At 48.4% G+C, this 21,029-nt stretch overlaps 1 protein-coding gene across 4 annotated transcripts in view; it reads left to right on the top strand.

Annotated features, from left to right (window-relative positions):
• The window catches only part of CBX5 (chromobox 5), a 34,638-nt gene extending 25,961 nt beyond the window's left edge, over positions 1–8,677 (top strand). For all 4 annotated transcript variants that reach the window (XM_019960392.2, XM_019960393.2, XM_019960395.2 and 1 more), the window contains one exon: positions 367–8,677. In XM_019960392.2, the coding sequence (XP_019815951.1) occupies positions 367–517 (151 nt within the window). In that variant the 3' untranslated portion in view covers positions 518–8,677. The remainder of the gene's footprint in view (positions 1–366) is intronic.
• Positions 8,678–21,029: the final 12,352 nt, after the last annotated feature.

A 21,029-nucleotide genomic window follows, 5' to 3' on the forward strand; every position in this document is an offset into this window, starting at 1 on the left:
AATCAATAGGGCTGAATGTAGCTTTGATTGTGTGTTCACTCACGTGCTCATACACACAAATAAAACTTATGAAAGCAGAATTTATATAGTAGTTTAATTTTCAGCCTTTTAATTAAACCCTCTATGTGTTCCATCTATTCTAGCTGAAGTCTTCTGTTTCTTCCTGATGTAGTCGTTAAACAGTGTTTACTAACAATTTGATTCATTGACTTAAATTTCTCCTTGAAATTGTGGAGCTGTTAGGATCCTTTTCCCTTTGATGGAGAGGAAATCAAGTCAGCTAATTCATAATTCAGTAACACAAACCAGTGTTTGGACAGACTCTCATTCTTCCTCTCTTCTAAGTCTCATATTCTTTCTCTCCAGGAAAGACACGGATGAAGCAGACCTGGTTCTTGCAAAAGAAGCTAATGTTAAATGTCCACAAATTGTGATAGCATTTTATGAAGAGAGACTGACGTGGCATGCATATCCTGAGGATGCGGAAAACAAAGAGAAAGAAACAGCAAAGAGCTAAAGGAGGGGGTGGTCTCTGTCATTTCTCTTTGTACATAATACATTCAGCTCCCTGCCTCCTCTCCTTTCTACCCACCCCCTTCTATCCTAAACACATCCATAAAAAATGTGCTTATCACTGTGCTCCACAGGAGAAATGTTGGTATTGGTTCTCTTGTAACATAACTGATGGTCTGATTCATGATAAGTGTCTCTCTGTGAAGACCAGGCATTTACATACTGTGTGTAATTCCCACCATTTTTTCCTTTGCCCTGCTCTCTCTCCCTTCTGCTCCCCTGTGACCTCAAGATGAAGTTTAACTTTTTAGTCACCTTAGAGTCTTGATCTTTCAGGGTTGGTTGCTTTTTAGGTGGGGGATTTTGTTATAATGATGTTGAATTTTGGTTTCTTGCTTTGGCTCTTAGAACATATTGATGACCAGCTAGCCTTTGTTTTGAGATGTTGGGATGGAAAAGATGTTGCCCGTCTTTTAAAAAAGCCAACAGCAACTGCCTACCTGTTGGGGCTTCCCCAACCTCATTCAGCTCTACCCAGGAGAATACAGGGTTCCTGATGTGGTCTTCTGGGCCACCCTCTGTTGTTCATCCTCACCATCCTCCCAGAAGAGCGGCATCCTTTGGAGGGCTTGAAATTTTCCATTCAGATTTGTCAAGGCACTCCTTCTAGCCCCAGGACTTTTGGCCTTATTTCTTAGCAATCCCTGATTCGGCTTCTGCAAGTTGGTGAAGTCTGTTATAAAATGACAAGATTATTAACTGTGGAAATTTGTAGCTATTAGTACATGAGGATGATGGGGTAGGATACAACTGTCTTTATTATCACATTTGGTATGTATGTATTATTTCCTTCCATCTCTCTCATTTGGATTATATATTTATGTAGGTGTGAGTGACTGCCTGGTGCTTGTGCCAAGGTGCTAGGCACCCTCCAACCCTGCCAACTTTTGTGGCCTCCCAAAGCAGTCGTGTTACCAAAGAGGCTTCAGACTTCTCAGTGGACCCCACTTTCCCCTCCATGCCATTATTTTCAGTGGGGAATTCTTGGAGGGGAGCCACTGGCCACAGTATCAATTTTAAATATTCATAGCATTTATAATCATAAATTCCTTGCTTTGTTGACTTCTGGATTTGCCACCAAGAGTCCCCAAAGTGTTAATGCCCTTCCCTTTTTCCACCATCAAATTCTTAGTTGGATCTTTTTTTTTTTTTTAATTTCTATAGAAGACTATCGACCTCCGAGAATGACAGGCCCCGGCATGTTGACACAGCCTCTTCCCAACTCAGCAAAGTATTTCTTTTTTGGCTTCTTCCTGCTTTGCCATTATGTTGAGAGGTTATTTTTCTGATTATAGCCTTCAGCCTTTGTTCCCCAAGGAACACCCTACTTCTCTTTTCCCTTTTTTTCTCGTAGTTAAAGGGGGCTAGAGAATCAAGACTAAAAGTCAGGAAATAGCAGGGTTTTGAGCATCCTTGTCCCAGCCTGAAGCTGAGGAAATAAGAATAAATGTTTAAAATAGCCTTAACTCTAGAGTTCACCAGCCATTGAGGTTGTTTTTGTGGTTGCTTTTGATTTTTAAAACATATAGCTGTCTGGCCAGGAGCATTCAACCATCTCTAGATTTTTCAGAGTAATGAGGGAAATGGAAAGATTGCTCCAGTTCACAGATGAGCCAAATAATATGCAAATCATATACCCGTTCATAGCATTTGTTAACATTGCTTCCCTGCTCAGCTGCTGATTGAATTCCGTGTGCTTGTATAAATTATGTCAAAGATTATACTGCACAGTTGAGAAGACAGCTGTTGCAGTGACATGACGGACTGGAACAATGAAGCTTTTGGTTTTAGCCATCCAGGAAAATCCTTCTGAATGGTAATGTGATTGGGTGAGAACTCATAACCCACACCTCAAATGGGTAGGAGTTTAATCTCCATCTTCTTTAACTAAAGGAATTAAAGGCCTAGATCAAGTGCTGGATAATTGACAGTTGTTAGTACTGATCTGATGGGCATGTGAAAGAAAGGATGGTCAGAAAAGAGGTCTTTCATGCGAGTAACTAAGGATATCAATTAGGATGTGCTAGAACAGAACAAATAGGCCAGAGCTGCCGAGAAGACCATCCGGGTCTCTCAATTTCCAGGTGGAGAAAATGACAGCTCATCCATGTGGCTAGTGTCTGTCTCCCAGGAGGAGTGGGCATGTAAACAGAGTCCAGTGACCATGTTTTTAGAGCGAAAATCTAGGCCATGGACAAAAAGCAGCCCAATGATTTGGTACTGAGATTGGTCTTGAGAAACCTGGGGCACATGGTTGCCAGGGTTACGGGTAATGTTTACGACATTCATCAAAACCTGATTTCTTTCAGCAAAAACCCCAGGATTGTCTACTATTCATCACTGCTTTAATACTTTAGTTTTCACTCCATTCATCTTTTTCTGTCCACAGTTATTGAAATCAAGGTCTTATACTATGTGCTGCCCAAACAACTTGTTCTCTCCCTGCCTATCCACAGCCAGTTCTGTAGGAATAGAGGGAGCCAGCCGCCAGTACTCATCTCAGCCCTTCAGAAGAAAGGAAACTAGACGCCTGTCTGTGCCTTCGGCATTTGATGGTGTCAAGTAGCTGTCCAGGCCCTTGGAGAATTGCAGCCTGGAACAGAAACCTGCTTTCGTGGGGCTTTCTCCTCTCAAAAGAGTTAGTAGCCCTGGGCTAAGCAGTCTTAAATACCTAGGTCTCAGGTGCTCAAAGTGTGTTTTTCCTGTTAGTCCTCTTTCAAAACATCTTCCTATTGCTGAGTTTTTTCTTGTAATCAGCATTCAAAGATTTCTCCTTCCACAGAATGTAGCGGAGCTGTGAGCACCAGAGTCTACCAAGTCAGCATAGCTGCTTGCCTGAGCCCTGGGCTGGGCAGAAGCCCTCATGTTAAGATTAGCTGTTAGAGAATGTCAGCCCTGATGGAAGCACCCGTTTTTAACCTGGAGAGGGCCATATCATTTTTCCTTCTGCACTCCAGCTTTCCTGTGCGTTCTAACACTCGAAAGTCTAGATGGTTCTTGGCAGTCCCTCAGCCATATATCTGTACTACTATTGTTGAAGAAAAGCTGGTCTTGTTCTTGGGCAGTTTTCAATTATTCTTAACTCTTTGTTCCTGTGCTGTAGCCTCCCTGCAGTTCAATTTCCTTATTTTTAGGCCAAATCCTGGGGCCTGGAGGAAAGTGCTTGTGATTTTCATCTTGTGATTTGGTTGGATCTCTGTTTAACCCAGCTTAGCTAAAGTGCAGAGGGGTCAGAGGAATCCAGCGAGTGATTGTCTTTGCCCTTAGGGTTTGAATTCTGGGGCCTAAAATAAGTTCACGGTGGCACAAGAACCTCAGGAAGGGTTATGTCATTAGATTTGAGATGTGGAAATGGTTTCTCACAAACGGGGTCAAAGGAAAAGCTCATTTGGCAGCCATAACTCCATCCTTTTGGTTTAGGTTTTTAGAGTGAAGGTTAAGAGTGCCGAGATGTGTACTATTGTAATTAGACCACCAAGCAAGCATACCTGTCAGGGCAGAGAGAGGAAAGGTCTGAACCCAGTGTATTTATTTTTTTCATTTTGGCTCTACCACTAATCATAAAAGTTAGGTTTTTCAAAACTAGAGGTGTTACCTGGCTTGCCCCTAAGAGCATATGCTCAGAATTGGGGCCCCCACCCGCCCAGTTAGTCACAGTGGGTTTGTATTGAGCTGTCCAGTTCCTATCACATTAGTGTACACCAGCATTTACTTCATTCAGTGGACATTATTTTGGCCCTGGGGATACAAAGTTCAAAAAGATGCAGTCTCTGACCTCAAAGAATTTCCATACTGCTGCATAGTGTAATAAATGTTACAAGTGGGCACATATTTTACATTTGGGGGCAGAGACCACTGGTTGGTGTAGTTTGTGGTTCTAGAGTAGTCGGGTGATGGTTAGGTTCGTGTGTAGAAAAGATCTGTGACCTTGGATGAACCAAGGTAACTGGCCATAGATGAACTGCAAGGGCTTGTTTTAGCCCAGAAAGTAAAGATAACAGGTTTACTTAGAAATGCTACTCCTGAGAGAGAACAACAGGTTAAGTGGGGGTTGAGAACCCCTGGCTCTGGTCCCTAGGTTGTTTGCCGAAGTATTTAATAGTATAGTTAATCCTCGCTTGTGGAAAGCATCAACTATGTTGCACGGCCAGTTTTGTGTTGTTATCATTGTAGATTCTGTAAAATGTATTCCTTGCAAATCAAGAGTTGCTCACACCCTTTTCAGTTTCTCATGCTTTTTGAAGGAATTAACATGAGGCTGACTTGGAGCCTAAAACAGGGACATACTTTCCAATGTGCTGAAAAGAAGGCTTGGGCCCATCTGGTGATACCTGGGCCTCTGTTCTGGACAGTGTAGTTTCATTTCATGCTGCAAAATGGTGATTTCTAAGCAGATACTGTGTCAGTTATGCGGAAACCTCCCAGAAATACATGTGACCTGGAGTTTTTGACTTAATCCGTCTGGGGAGGTCCAGGATGAGGCCGAGCCATGCTAAGAGAGCCCTGCTGAGAAACAGTCTGACCTTAAGAAATGTCCTAGTTCTGACCATGTGACCACAGGAAAAATGATACTTTTCTCTGCCTGCATAATTGAGAGTTGGATAATTGAAAGTTGACTTAAAGGTGAAGGTTCTTTGGATAGCTTCATAAAAATTCTAGTTTCTTTTTGCTTGCGCTGAATTTCTTGAATTTTAAACTACCTCATCTTGTCTTTTTAGAGTTTCCTCAGCTTGTCGTTTGCCACTTTAACATCGTGCTTTACTCTGACTGTTTTCTCAGATGGAGTATTTCCTCTTTGTTGAGAGCATGTTTTCTAGCCTTTCGTTCTGATCCTTATTTCACCTAACATCTCATGTTGCTCCTCTGTCAGAGAAATGTCTTAAGATAGTTTAAAATCTTGGTTCCTTGGAATAAAGTGATCCTCCTGCTGTTTGTCTCTGAGGCCAGTAGGAGAAGGAGTTAAAACAAGGTGGGAGGGGAGGGGACAGACCCTGCACTGGAGGCGGCCAACGAGGGAAGAGCCATTAATTAAGACAATTTCAAAGTCAACTGATTGTGATCATTAATGTCACAATAGATCAAAACCTAATTATCACAGCCTAGGTAAGAGCCATCAGTATTAATCAGAAAATCTAATAGGAAACTATTATCAAGAAATTAGGCCAAATTGAATGCAGTGAACTTGTTATCTTGTCATCCTCTCCTCTCCTTTTTCTCTTTTTCTTTTTTAATTTGGTGATGTCCTCCGGCATTGGTGAGTGTGACCCTCACAGTTGACCCAGGCCCCGCTGGCCAGTTTGTCATGCTTTTTGAGGAATTCTGATGCAGGCTGACCCTGAACTGTCACCGCTGCTTTAATCAGTCTTGAACTTGCGCATCACCTGGCCTTACCCAGTGTGATCAGCAATCAATGAGGAAAGGTTATATTTAGGTCTTGCAGTGGTTGGTCCTTCCTGGAACTAGAGTATCCCTGGTGGACATGATGCTGTGTGTGTTAACTCACTGTTTGAGCTTCTGATGCGCATAGGATCCTGTTGCTCTGGCTACTGCAAGTGGGTATGGAGGAAAGGAGGTGCTTCCTGCCTGGAGATTCTTCAAAAAGACCTTGGAAGAGGTTGAGTGTCATCATATCATGGCACTTTTAAAGGTTCAAGTCAGTGTTTTGCAGTTTCCAGTAGCTTCCGGTTTGATTCTAAACCAGGACTGGCTGTGGGTTTAGTTTAGTTTATCCTCTAGTTTTAGGATAACAGTCATAGTGATTTCTACCAGAATCCAGTATAAATCCAAAGGGGGTGGGGATATGTTTTTCTTTTGCTTTTTGTTAAAGATTTAGGCCTCTGGCAGGAGGTAGGAATATTACAAGAGTCTCTGACTAGTTAATAGAGATCACTTCGTACCACTTCATACCCTCTCCCTAAATGGAAAAATAAGTGTCACCATCTGTCTCCATCTTGAACTGATGTGAAGATACCACAACTCCTGGGGTTGAGCTGAGGCAGAAAGGGTGGAAAGCTGCCACCCCTGGGTGTCATGGGGGAAGGACGAGTGGCACCAGCGGGTTGGTGCCAGGGTTCCCAGGGGAGCCTGTAGAGAAAGCTGCCACTGCTGTTGCTGGCCTTTCCCCACCAGCATGGAGGTTAGAGCACTCCCCACCGCCACTGAGGAAGTGGTTCTTAGCTTTCTGCTTGAGCGTGGTCTTGCTTCATTCTGAATTTCAGGATTTGGGTTACTCAGTATAGAACTTTGAGAAATCAGTGTGACTTAGTCCTTCACATATGGTACACTGAGTATTTCTTTATAAAAGAATTCATGCCCTTAATGTTTAAAATGTAACTTTATTTTCGCATGACTTTCAGAAGTAGTTTCTTCTCCAAGACTCCTTGCATATGCTGGATAAATAATAGGCCATCAGTTAATACTTGTGGGTTGATTGAGTTCATCTGGTTTGCAGAGAGAGATCTGCCTACCGACTTCTTTTGCTCTCAAGTGTACTCTGAGAAAAAAAACACTCCAGGGTGTGGAACAAGAACTGAGTGGATGCTGACTGTGTGTGCCAAGCTCCTCCTCTGATTCATAATGGCTGACCTTGGGCAAGTCACTCCTTTCAATGCCTCAGTTCCCCATCTGTCAAATGGGGGTAATAATACTGACCTACCTCACAGGGGTGTTGTGAGGCATTGTAAATCATAGTTGACAGAATGCTTCAGGGTCCTCGATGGAGGATGCCTTGAGCCGAAGTCTAGGTTTTTGTCCTCACTGAGTTGTCCCAAGGTTGGAACTACTTAGTGACCTCGGCAAGTTCTCTGCCCCCCACCCCTCATCAAAGCTGCTAGTTCAGATGTTGACAGTGTTTTCATGAATGTTGGAATCTTAATAGTCCAGACTTACTTAGGATGTTATGGGGGACGGCACAGTATTTTCTGTCTTGCATCCACAAAAAGAGGCTGTTTGAGACTGAGAGCATTGGATTAAGGAGTCAGGTGCTACTGCTTGTTTCCCTGCAGGTTGGGAGCTAAGGCTTGGAACGTACTGGAGCTGTCTCAGGAGCAAAGTGCACACCGTGGGTGTGACTTAACGTTTCTCCCTCCCTGAACTGATCCCAGGACAGCTGGGTCACTTCACCTCTTCTAGGTATCTGTCCTCGAGCCGCCGCCTCCCCATAGGAACCAGCTGGTTCAATAAACATAACTGCTTCCTCCATCCCCCACCAAAAAGCCACGGTGGAAATTTTTTTTTCTAGGGACATGATTAACACTCCAAATTGGGCATTGATACTCCTGAGAGCTTCATCCAGTTCACGGGTTTCAGCATCTGTCATCTCTTTCTCAGTGTCCACTCTGAACCTGACTTTGACCTTTTTCCTTCTGGTTCGGGAAAACTCTCAGACACTATTTGCCCAGGTGTGGGCTCAAGAGCCTTACTCTCCATCTCAGTTTAGGGGCTCAGCCAGCTCCTCTTCTTCCCAATAGGGCTCTTTCTGTCCCTCTCCTTGGCCCTAGATGTGTAACCCACGAAAAAGCACAAGGTCCTGGCCCCTTGCTGCAGTCACATTCCAGTTCTTGGTCTTTTGTGGACTGCTCTGTTCACAGCACCGGCAGCACCAGGCAGTTCTGGGGAGGCGTGGAGGGTGGAGAGAGCACGTCTGCCATCCTGCCAAGTAGTCAGGAGCTGGTTCGTCCGCAGCCCACAGGCCTCCCCACCCCTTCCCACAGGGTGGGCTCTGAGAGACTCCAGGAGCTGGCTTTCTTTCAGCACTCAGTACCATCGTGAGCAGCAAAACAAATCACACTTTGTAGCCAGATTTCTGAATGGAAAAATGGGAAATTGAACTCTCTACGGACCTTTTTGATTTGTGGGGGAGTTTTGGTTGTTTCTTGGTTATATTTCAGCCAAACATGTTTGCTTTTGATTTTTTTTTTTTTTTTAGGATAAGTGATATATATATATGTTCGCCTTTTAAATGTAAATGTTTCAAAGTAGGCAATTTACGTGTTTCCACACCTGACATCTGATGCAGACCTCATTCTCTCCCCCCTTCCACCCACCCCCTTTCCCTCTTTTCATACTCTTGTATTGGTTCTAATAAATGGTTGCTTTTCAAGTACGGATCCTGAGTGGTGGTTTGAAGATGTGGGTCTTACCCTCCTTCCTTAATTTGGGCTTAAGCTCAGCCAGTAGCAGCACATGGGTTCCTGAAAGAGCTGGGAGAACAAGGGCTTTTTTCTAAGCACTCTTGGTCTCTGACTTTCTGCAAACAGCCACAGGGTGGCGCAAGCCTAAGGGAATAAGAGAAAGTGGACCCTGCTCCCTGCTCCTCCCCTTAACCCCTTCAGATTCTGTGCCTGCGTGGCTGGAAGAATAAACGTTAACTTTCAGGGACCCCTAGAAACGTCAGCTCTTAGTTACTGAATTTGTGGAAAACCACATGGACAAACAGGTTTGAAAATCCCAATACATGTGAGTTTATAAATAATGACTATGAGCTTTTTGATTTGCTTCATAAAAACCAAAGGAATTGAGCATCTGATGATGGTGGGGCGGTGGGGGGGGGGGCAATTGGAAGTTGGATTAGAAAGAAAACGTAGATAATCAACGTAGATAGAACATTTGCTGGGTAACGTAAGCCTGTCGCAGTTTTGAATCTCATAGGAACGTGGGCAGAACCTCGGGAGCGAGCAGTGAAGACGGAGGGATGCCAGAACCCAGACCTGCTGAGAGGCGCCTCCTCTCCTTTTCCACCATCTCTTATCTGCAATTCCCCTCCTGTTTTCCCTTCTTGCTGCTGAGTTATAGGGTCTCCCCAGTCTAATCTCGTAAAGTCTCATGAAGACATCTGTAGGTTGGCTGGTTTAATGGTCCATGACCTCATAAACATGGGACAGGAGAGCCATTTGGTCCACTTCAGAGCCAGACCCTTCTGGACATTATTTATTTCCTACCTCTGAAGCTGGGGACTGCTTGCCCCCTTCCCTTTCCATCTCTTTCTAGTTCTCTCACCATCACGCACTTTATCTCTGCCTTGGGCCCGTCAGAAAGCGCGACTGGAGTTTTGACACTCGCTCCCACTCCTAAACAGCTTCCCTCCGGTGGGTCAGGGTATGCCGGCCTGGCACTCAGCTAAGCTCTTTGCCGCTCATCACTCTTCTCCCGGGAACCCTGGCTCTCAGCATGCCAGCAGACGAGCCCTCGGCCGGCCGGCCAGTCGTGCCTCCCCCTTTGTCTCCACTGAAGGGCTGCGGAGCTTGCAAAATCAATGCAGCCCCGACAGCTTGGGGAAGATGGAGGGCCGCCGCGTGGGAGTCTGTGCTTAGCCGGATGACTGAGTGCATAGCTTGAAATCGCCCTGTTAAGAGGAAGCAGCCCCCCAGGCAGCCTCCTGCTTTTGGAAGGAAGTGGGAGAGGAGCCCCAGAGCCCCCGTGCTAGGAGCTGCTGCACCAGAGTGTGTGCAGAAAGCAGCCCATTACAGCCTGTGGATAGGCCAAGAGGCTCTCCAGGCCCGGGGTGTGACCTGTGGTGGTGGGTGGGGGACAGATAAGGCAAAGCCTGGCCAACTGGTGTGTGAGCACGCCACATGGGCACAGTGTGGAGGATAAAGGGGCCGGGGAGAACCCACACAGACTCGCCTGCATAAAGTTGTGAACCCGGTGAAGACATGAATGCAAGGGTCTGGTTGTTTCCTCCTCCCAGGGTTCTCCTCCTCCCACAACCCCCTCTGCAGCTGTAACATCTTGCTTTTCAGGTGCCAGCTCCCTCCTCTCGCAGCTTCTGTCTTTATTTGTGCGTCGGTATTTTTTATGGTTTCTCCCTTTTGTCTGCTCCATCGTGTGTGTTTTTCTCTTTCTTTATTTTTTTTTTCTTCTCATTCTGGTCTCTGCACCCCATGTTCTCTCCACCCCCTTCAAAGTCCATAAGCAGCTTCAATTTGGACATTTAATTTCAACCCCATCAAATTATTATCTTTCTTGCAACAACCTGGGACTCTTTATGAGCTCTTTCTACCCCACGCCACCGCTGGAAACAGGTGCATCTCTTTCTCCGTATAATGTGGTGCCCCCCACTCCCTCCCACCCCCCAGACTGGGAGAGGCGATGCCGGCTCAGTGGCCTCATGCTTCCTCTCAGCAAAGCCTTGTGTGATCATTTGGTCATGAGCCAAGGAGAGAGAAAGAGCTGCTGAGAATTGAGCTTACTGATAAATATGGAGGCTGCTGAGATGAAAAGGTTTGGGGTTATTATTGCACCCTTTCCTCTCTCCCCCTCCACCCCTTCCTCCTGCTGCTGCTCTCTTCTGGGGAAGGAAGCTGGTGAGGAGTGGAGGCACTGGCCACAGCTGCTGCAGCTTATGAAATTCTGCTCCTACATCTGCAGCAAGGGTGGGAGCGGGGCAGGTGAGCTCTGCTGGGAGAGGGAGGGGGGCAGGGATGCTGAACCCCCTGCCTGAGCTGTGCAGGAATGTGATGGGCCACTCCTGCGACTCCCAAGACCATGCAGCCCTCTCCATGCAGCCTGTTTCTGCCTTACTTCTCAGCCCCGACTGTAACCCGCTGCTGCTTTCCATTTCAACTCTCCTGGCAAGAAGTGGGAGAGTCAGCTCCCAGAGACCTGGCCCCTGTCTCAGCCCCCCTGCCTCTAGTCCCTGTCTCACTCCTCCACTCCGGTCTGCACCTGGAGCTGGGAGGTGGAGGGCATGGAACTGCCGCTTTGATCCTGGGCGAGAGCAGGAGCTGTCTGCTCCTCAGGGTGTCATTGGGGAGAATGCAGGCATGTCCACCGCTAGACTGGGACACCAGCTCTCTCCACGTGTTCTCCACCCTCCCTGCCTCTCCTCCACCGCCTGCCCCTCTGACTTTTTCTCCTGTTCGTCACCCTCTGTCAGTTTCTGTTTTTCCCTTTTAAAATATTTTTAAAAATTTGTTTTTCCCTTTTTTCTCTCCCTGTTCTTTTATTTTCATGTTAGTAAGAGGGCTTGAGGGAAGAGGTTGAGAGGAAATGTAAAGTACACTTTTTTCCCCCACTTCCTTGAAGGAATGGGAAAGAGTATCACCCGTTTTCCTTTTTCTGGGGATTGGAGCATCTCTACCCTCAGCCCTTCTGATTTTCTCAGCAATAATGTCTAAAACGGATTTTCGTAACCTTGTAAAACCATTTATATTTTTATTGGTTTCTTTATGATTTTGTAGGGGAGAGAAAACCTTGCCATCCCTACAAAGTCAGTTCACTGTGTGATACTTTTTCCGTGAGAATTTTTAAGATAATCGCTTTTGAGAATTTCATAACCCTCCTTGAGATGACTGGAGTCTTGGGTGTTGTAACAAGGCTGGAAAACACTGATCTTTAGTGTCCAGCTAAGCCAATTGGATACTTATTTCTGTATGAATTTGTTGCAGCCTTTCATCATGGGAGTAAAAACTTTCTTCATCAGGGACTCCTGTTGCCCCCATTCGTCAGCTTAGGGGGTCAAGGACAAGTCAAAACAGTTCTCAGATTCCCGCCCTCACCCCAGAAGGCCGGCCCAGCCTGCCTTGTAGAGGGAGGTGAGGGACAGCGATCTGATCTCTCATCCCCTCCCCTTTATTTCACCCCACGCTTTTTTCACTCATTGCGGGTTTGTGGGTTTGGATCAGAGAAGGTTTCTGGTTTGGATTAAGGAGCTGAGTTAGACAGGACTGGGGAAGAACTTGCAAGCTTGGATTGGAGGAGGTGTAGCAGGGAAGGGAGAGAAACGGGGGTACAAGATGTCCCTGCAAAGGACTGGGAGACCAGAATTAAATGAGGAAGGATGGGAGAGAGGAGGCTTGCTGCTGCTACTGCTAAGTCATTTCAGTCGTGTCCGACTCTGTGAGACCCCAGAGATGGCAGCCCACCAGGCTCCCCCGACCCTGGGACTCTCCAGGCAAGAACACTGGAGTGGATTGCCATTTCCTTCTCCAATGCATGAAAGTGAAAAGTGAAAGGGAAGTCGCTCAGTCGTGTCCGACTCTTAGCGACCCCATGGACTGCAGCCTACCAGGCTCCTCCATCCATGGGATTTTCCAGGCAAGAGTACTGGAGTGGGGTGCCATTGCCTTCTCCGGAGAGGAGGCTTGGAAAACCATTCTGTGCTGGGGGCATGTGCGCATGCGCGTATGCACGTATGCGCTAACGCAGATAGGAGGAAAGAGGCTCATCGCGGAGCCCGCAAGGCCCTTCAAGACTGAATCCTCTGCGTCCAGGCATAATATATTCTCCTTCACCCGACGCAGCGGGCTGGAACTTCACTTCTGAAGAGTTGTGGGCGGTGAATCAATGTAGTGTTTACCCTCATGTGTCCTGAGTTAGAATCATCTTTGCTGTGGACTGGATGACCACCCAGAAAATCTAGAAACTTTAAAATTTGGAACGTCCTTCTGCATCCTGAATGACTTCAATTTCCACCCTAGTGTAGGAGGTGGAGTGCCTAGAATCCTGATATTTCTTCCTTCAATCCCCAATTTTGCTTCCAGCATCCCAGGAAGGGTCTGAGAGGAGAGGGTGTTGGGTGCTGTGGAGTGGCTGTACAGGGGTCCCATTGACTGAAGGCAAGGGTCTGCTAATGTGCATTAGAGATTTCTCAGAACAAAATAGTTGTTGCTATCCCCCCAAAATGGATGAGGCAAACAGCTCCCCTTTTGCCACCAAGGAAATGGCAGGTCTGTGTGTGTATGAGAGTTGAAGGGGTGTGTTAATGTGAGTATAATCAATCCTGAATATTTATTGGAAGGACTGATGTTGAAGCTGAAGCCCCAATACTTTGGCCACCTGATGTGAAGAAGTGACTCATTGGAAAAGACCCTGATGCTGGGAAAGGAGGAGAAGGGGACAGAGAATAAGATGGTTTGATGGCATCACCGACTAAATGGACATGAGTTTGAGCAGACTCCAGGAGGTGGTGATGGACAGGGAGGCCTGGTGTGCTGCCGTCCATGGGATCACAAAGAGTCGGACACGACTGAGAGACAGAACAACAATTCTTAAATATATGTTTTTGCTCATTTGAATATGTTAAATTCCATGGAGTCCAAGTCGAGTCACTCTAATGGAGGGAATGCAATAGCCTAGGTAATTCAGGGAGAAGATCATCCCCAAACCCTTCATGAATATGGTTGAGAGGTGCTTCGAACTGTGCTCGGGACAGGCTCTGGAAGATGCCTTGTGGGCCAAGGGGAGGAAGGCATTAATGGTGGCAAAGGAAAGCTGCTCGTAGCTCTGTACCAGGACAGCCATACAGATCAGAAGCAGAAAATTGCAGGCACTGTGTCTATTCAGGTGGAAAGGCAGAGAGGCCAGAAAGGGCCTCAGGGGCAGCCTGCTACTGCAAGGCTAGCAAGCACATGGGAAGGTCAAGGGCACAAAGAGAGGCAGGATAAAGTGGGGTTGGAGAGAAATTAGGAAAGAATAGACGCTCACAACTGACCTTGCTCCAGAATTAGCCAAAGCACGAGCCCAGAACAGCCCGGGAAACTGGGAAAAAAATCATCAGATGAGAATTCAAGTCCGGTTTTGTCATTCATAGGCTGCATGATATTGGTTAAATTAATTTCCCGTGCTGGCTGTCAGTTTCCTGAGGGAAGTCAGCTCAAATGTTGAATAATTATTTCATTTTTCACGAAATATTTTATCTTTTATTATAACCATAACAAAAAGTTGATAAAAGGAAAAAGTGGAAAAACCATAATCCTATCATATTAATATATAATACATATTTTTATATTTATGTGCTTGATCAGATTTTTGCCCATAGAAGACAAATTCATATTTTTACATTGTGTGCCATTGGCGCAGTGGTAAAGAATCTTCCTGCAGATGCAGGAGACACAAGAGATGTGGGTTTGATCCCTGGGTCAGGAAGAGCCCCTGGAGGAGGAAATGGCAACCCACTCCAATATTCTTGCCTGGGAAATCCCATGGACAGAGGAGCCTGGTGGGTCTTTAAGTCCATGGGTTCTTAAAAATAGGACATGACTGAGTGAGCACTCAGCACTCACCATTTTGTATGTTTTTGCTTATCATAAAATAGTTCCATAGCACTATATATATATTTTTTTTAACCCCAGGTGAAACACAAATAGCAGTATATATTCTTAACAATTATTGCTTAAAATTAATATGCATGTACTACATGTGGATTCTACCAGGACCTGGGGTCTGGAAGGCCCCCTCCTACCTCTCTGGCTGTTTTAACTCAGCCTCGTACCTTTGAACTAGTGATGGTCCCAGTGTTCCACTCTCAGCTCTGGTTCTCATCCCTGGGTTCCCTCCTCCTGAGATAGCTTGACCACTCATCATTTCAGCCAAGACGTACTGATAAAGCTCATGAGTCCCAGACCTGTCACTCTGGGCCTCTGTGTCCATGTGCCTTCTGCTGCCGCCTCCCGAGCATCCTGGAGGCTTCTCCAAGCAAAGAGCTTTATAGATGGAGTTACATCTTATTTCTTCCTTCTGAGCTCACAGTCTAGGATATAGTTGGTGCTGGGGGATGGTCATTACAGACTTTCTGAGAGATGGACAGTGAACAAGGATGTGAACATAATTTAAAGAATGACATGCAACGCTGTGGTCCGGGTTCAATCCCTGGTTAGGGAAATAAAATCCCATAAACCATGCTTCATGGCCTAAAAAAAAAAAAAATGACATCAAGGGAGGTTGGATTTGTCTCCCTCATTACCTTCTCCAGAGGATCTCTTCAACTCAGGAATCAAACTGAGGTCTCCTGCATTGCAGGCAGATTCTTTACCATCTGAGCTATCAGGGAAGTCCTCTCTTATTACCAGCAAGTGTGAAACTCACCAAGAACACTAATGTGGTTGACAAGACCTTCCCTGCCCAAACACTCTGGCCTCAGCTCCAGGGCTCCCTCCCGCCCTCCTGCTTTCTGCATGGCATGGTCTGGGTCTCAATACCCTTATCAGTGAGGCTGGCCCTTGAAGCACAGAAGATGTTCGATGGGTATTGAAAGGGGATGCTGGAGAGCTCGCCTAGGAGAGCAGGGCAAACATCTACGATGGAGAGAGAAGAGGGTTTCTAGAGGATGAGAGGATGGGAAGAAACCAAGGCTCAGAAGAAAGAGGAGAGAGGAAATGGAAATGGTGGGTGCATAAAAAGAGACAAAAAGAAAAGAGAGTCAAAAGAAAGGGGAGAAGGATGAGGTATGGTGGAGAGTGAAGGAAGAAGCATTACGGCAGGGAAGGGCAGCTGAGTTGTGTCCAGGCACCTCCTGGTCACCATCTCCATGAAAGAAAGGTGAGGAGAGTCTTGACAGGGACAACTTTAGCTAGCCTCCTGTCTGTGAGATGGGGCGGCAGAGGGCTGTGTAACCAGGAATGTCTTAGCGGGTGGATGGGTCTTGTCACAAGCTCAGAGAGGTCGAGACCAGACCGGAAATAGGGCTGGTATGAGGGAGGCTCTGGCCTGAGCAAGGGTAGGGTGAACCGTGGGTGGAGACAGAGGGATCGACATTGAGCAGCAAAGTAGAGCTGGCCATGCAATGAATGTACCGACACGCCCTTCGTGGTCTGCCTGAGGTGTCATGGTTGATTGGTGACAGAGTCGGGCCTGGAACCCAGGTCTGTCCTCCCCAGAACTTTTGCTGTGCTCTGCTCCCAGAGGCTTTAACTGTACCCTCCTCAATCCTGGGGTGCCTGCTTAGGGCAAGACTGGCCATGATTGAGGGGAGGCTGGGCATTGAGGAGGCCTGCTGCTGCTGCTAAGTCGCTTCAGTCGTGTCCGACTCTGTGCAACCCCATAGACGGCAGCCTACCAGGCTCCCCCATCCCTGGGATTCTCCAGGCAAGAACGCTGGAGTGGGTTGCCATTTCCTTCTCCAATGCATGAAAGTGAAAAGTGAAAGTGAAGTCGCTCAGTCATGTCCCACCCTCAGCGACCCCATGGACTGCAGCCTACCAGGCTCCTCCGTCCATGGGATTTTCCAGGCAAGAGTACTGGAGTGAGGTGCCATTGCCTTCTCTGTTGAGGAGGCCAAGGGAACAAAAAAGCAGCAGAAAAAGCAGGAGGCATTGGGCGAGGGGTGGGGGTGGGAGAGTCACCAAGACCTGCCTGGGAGGGGATGGTAGAAATAGACTAGGGAGTCAGGGACCAGGACTCAGTCCTGAGAATGGCCCAGAAGGTACCTGCCACTAGTGGTCAGGCAGCCTGAGGTGATTTGGGGGTTTGTGCTGCCCCCTGGTGGCCATTAGGGGAACAGCAGTGAGGACTATCAGCGGACAGGCAGGTGTGACCTCCACCACCCTGGGTAAATGTCTTGCTATCCCATGCATTTCTGTAGAATGCAGACTGCTGAAATTGGAGGTCCTGGAAACCTCAGGCCCTTAAGCATCTTGGCTTGGACTGTGAGTGGAGATGCTCTCTTGCCCAGAGGGTGGGGGGCAAGATGGATCCTCACGTCATCTGCCTGGAATCTCAAGAAATCCAACACTTTTTGATATGGAGCAAGCATACACGAGGCCTTCCCCTGTGACTCAATGGAAAAGAACCTGCCTGCAGCGCAAGAGATGCAGGAGACACTGGTTCGATCCCTGGGTTGGGAAGATCCCCTGGAGGAGGGCATGGCAACCCACTGCAGCATTCTTGCCTGGAGAATCCCATGGACAGAGGACCCTGGCGGGCTACAGTCCATAGGGTTGCAAAAAATCGGACAGGACTGAAGTGACTAAGCAGGCACTCAGGCATTTCATGAACTATTTCATTCAATCATTATGAAGTCCCTTTTAAGTGGTCAATACTCTTCCCATTATTCTCAGTTGAGAAAACAGCCTCAGTGGGAGGAAGTAACTTTTCCGAGGTGATGCAGCCCTAGGCCTCATGACTCTGAGTCTCTCACTCCTCATATCTTTCCAGTGGAGAGGTGCTTGGACCAAAAGGGAATGGGGTTGGGGTAGGAACTCTCCTGTGGCCTCACAAATGTCTTGTAAAGGATGCTTGGAGCCAGAATAATGTTTCAGATGTGTGTTCTACTCTGGGTGCCTAGGGGAACTATAACTGCATTCATTCAGTATTTCTGAACATCTCCTGGTGGGAGAGCCAGGACATAGCAACAAACAGTCCCTGTCTTAACAATTTGGTGGGTGCAACTGACCAAACGTTTATATTGTGAGTGTTAACAGATGTCATTACAGGTTGCCAGGGATAAGAAAAATTAGGGTGGGAACAAATTTCTCCCAGAGGAAGAAATGTTTTAGCATGGATTTAAGGATGTGTTGAGCCAGCAGACAAAAGGGAGGGGCAGTCTAGGTGAAAACAAGGAGCAGGTACAGGTCAGGCAGAGGGAGAGGGCTCTGGGAGAGTTAAATACTCTCCTGCAGTTTTGTGTTGTTGAAGCACATGCTGTTATGTGCCTGGGTCTGGCTGTGATGCAAGGGACAAGGCTAAAGATAAAGAAGAGAGATGCTGGCGAAATGTGAGGGGCTTTCCTTGGTGAGAGTGAACAATACACGGTTTATTCTGCAAGCCTGGGGAGTCCATGGAATTTAAAACGCTGACCATGATTAGACCTGTGTTTTGGCAAGGGGCTTCCGGAGGCAGGACTACCACCTAGAAGGCTACGCGTTAGTCCTGGCAGGAAAATCTGCCCTGAAATCCCTGGCCTGAAGCGTCAGAGCAAGAGGAATACGTTGCATGACCCAGAGAGACGAAGAACGGGGATCTGGGCTTTTAGGCCTGGCCTGCGGCTGGCCGAGGCAGACAGACGCCCGGAAGGTGGCGCGAACCGGGGGAGGCGGCTCGGGGAGGCGTGAGACCCCGCTAGCGCCCGAGGCGTGAACAGACCCGGCAGAGGCGCGCGGAGAGAGAGCTCCCGCCGCGCGGGGCCCGCTGGCCAGGAGCCACCCGCCACGAATTTATGGTCCAAAACCGGATGCAGCTGTGCGCAGCTGGCGATGCAAATATATGCAAATTCACGCTGCCCAGACAGGGCTCTGTCGCCGGCAGCGTCAAAGGGGGATGGGGTGGGGAGTGGCGCAACCTAGTAAGTACTCTGCCGCTGAGTTCACACAGGGTGTGTGGGGTGCATCATCCCTGCCCTGACGGTCCCCTCTCAGGACTGTGACAATCTACTGTGACGAACATGGAGTTCCCTTCCTGTTCCCGATGACCCTGTGCACCCCACCCCTCAACCCTCAACCCTCACCCCTAGGATGCGGGCAAAGGGACGGCCCCGGCTCCAACGCTCTCTGAGCATCCCGGCTGGTGAGAGCTTCCTTCTCCGAGCGGAGGCAGCCGCACCGCAGGGGCTGATAATCCCACACTCGCCTCAGCCTCAAAAACGAATTTCTCCTCACCGCCTGGGGAGGGTCGGAAGGCCTGTTTCTTTTCATCCTTTCATTGCGATGAGTTGAGTCCTCCCAACCGCTTCTAGAAAAGTCCGTCCAGATGTCTAACCACAGTCACACGTGCTACTGTTTCAGACATTTTTCCCTGTGATTTGGTAAGAACACTATTCCCGAAGTGCCGGTGGTTGGGTTTTGAGGGTGTGGAAGCGGGATGAAGGATTGCCGGGCACGGCTAGCCACTGAGCACCCCCTCGCCTCCCCCACACCACCCCCCGCCAGGCAAGACCTAGAAGGGAGTCTGGCTGGGGACTGTCATCTCCCGGCTGTTGCCCTGTTTTCTTGCCTGCTCTTCCCACAACGGCCACAAGGGGTCTTCCTTGCGCTAAGAATGGGAAATCCTTGCGCCAGGTCAGAACGCTGGGAGGCTCCGGCGCCTGGCGCAGTGTCCTCTCTGCGGTCCCCGAGCATTCAGACCCGCAGGCGTCCGGCTAGCCCCGCCCTACCTTCGTGGCTTCACCCGGTTGTAGATGACCTTCAGCTCTCTTGACTCGAGCTCCGGACTGGAGATCGGCACTCTAAGATCTCCTGCTCCTTCCTCCAAGCTTAGGAAGCAGCAGAAGGCTAGGAGTGAGTCGAGGGGAGGAACTCAGGCCGGACACATAGTAGGCGCTCAATAAATATTTTTGAGATGAATGAAAGAACGTGGCGGTGTCCTGTTCAGAAGCTGGGGGAGGGGACCTCAAAAAACCGAAGGGCACCATAGAGGCAGCGCACTCAACGCCCTACTGGGGAAACTGAGCCCGTCTGTGGACCCTGGCGAGTGGGACTTGGACATCAGCACAGCCCGGGAGGTCCAGTACAGAGAGGGGATATTGGAAGGGAGAGGACAACCAATCAGAAAACACTTTGGGTTATTTTGACCAGGAAAGGCAAGAGAGACGAAGATCACGAGGGTCCCTAAAAAGAAGCCTTGTCAGGAGGGGGAAATAGGATGTGGAAAAGGGGCTGGAGGCTTGGATGCTTTAGCTAAAATGAGGAAAGTTAAAGCACCTACTTTCTCCCATGAGGACAGAGCTTGTTAGGTTTAGCTGCAGCAGGCAGAATGGTGGCCAGACACCAGGAAGGACTTCCCCATTTGGAGTCAGACCTGCGGGGTATAGTGTAAGGGGGTAATGATTCCCTGTTATCAGGAGCTGGAGGCGAGTTACCCGAAACCACGGAAGTCCGTCAAGGGTGGTTGGGGTGGGAAAAGTAATATAGTTTCAGAGTTAGACGCAGTTGGCAGAAGCCTAGGTGGAGGCGGCCGCCCTTCCCCCACGGAAGCGGCTGAAGGACCCAAGGGGTTGGCGGAGTCTGACCAGGTGCGCTCACTCTGATCGCCCACTGGGAGAGACTCTGGGTGGCCCTGCTACCCGCCCCCCGCCTGGGGCTTGCTGGGAGCCCTTCCCCAGCCGGGAGGGGCGAGCTGTCTCGGGATGAGCCCAGGCTTCGAGTCTCGGACCTCATGCTGGCGGCACAGATCTCCACGAAGGTCTGCACACTGGCTCTTGCTGCACCTCGGCCCCCCGCGCCCCGCCCTTTGGTGCGCTCAGAGTACTTCCTTAAGTGGCTTCTCTGTACCCCTGGGAAACGGGAGCTTGTCCTGCGCGCGCCAGCCCGACTAGTCTTCCTCTTGGCCCTCTAGTTTGTTTCCCTGGGTGATCCTTCATCTGTGAACAGTGACCACACGTTGACTAGCACATAGTAGGGACATGAATGGAAAAGGAAATGGCAACCCACTCCAGTATTCTTGCCTGGAAAATCCTATGGACAACGGAGCCTGGCGGGCTACAGTCCGTAGAGTCGCAAAAGTCAGACACTACTTAGCGACTAAACCACCACCACCACCACCAGGAACATCAAATATAGCCTTGGGGTGGAGGCCTGGATTTAAGTCGTGTACATACTAACCATGTGACCTCGGTTTGAAGCTTCCATTTCCCCATCTCTGAAATGGGGATGTACCCCTGTCTTGTTCACTTTCCAGACGGCTGGAAAGAAGAATGGATGAGAAAGTATTATTTTACGTAAATTGTGAGCTATGGAGGTTCAACCCAGAACTGGCTGTCTCAGACCTAGAATCCATTATTCCAGGGCGAGACCCGAGGTTCCTGC

This window comes from Bos indicus, chromosome 5 (assembly GCF_029378745.1).
Source record: "Bos indicus isolate NIAB-ARS_2022 breed Sahiwal x Tharparkar chromosome 5, NIAB-ARS_B.indTharparkar_mat_pri_1.0, whole genome shotgun sequence".
Lineage (NCBI taxonomy): Eukaryota > Metazoa > Chordata > Mammalia > Artiodactyla > Bovidae > Bos > Bos indicus.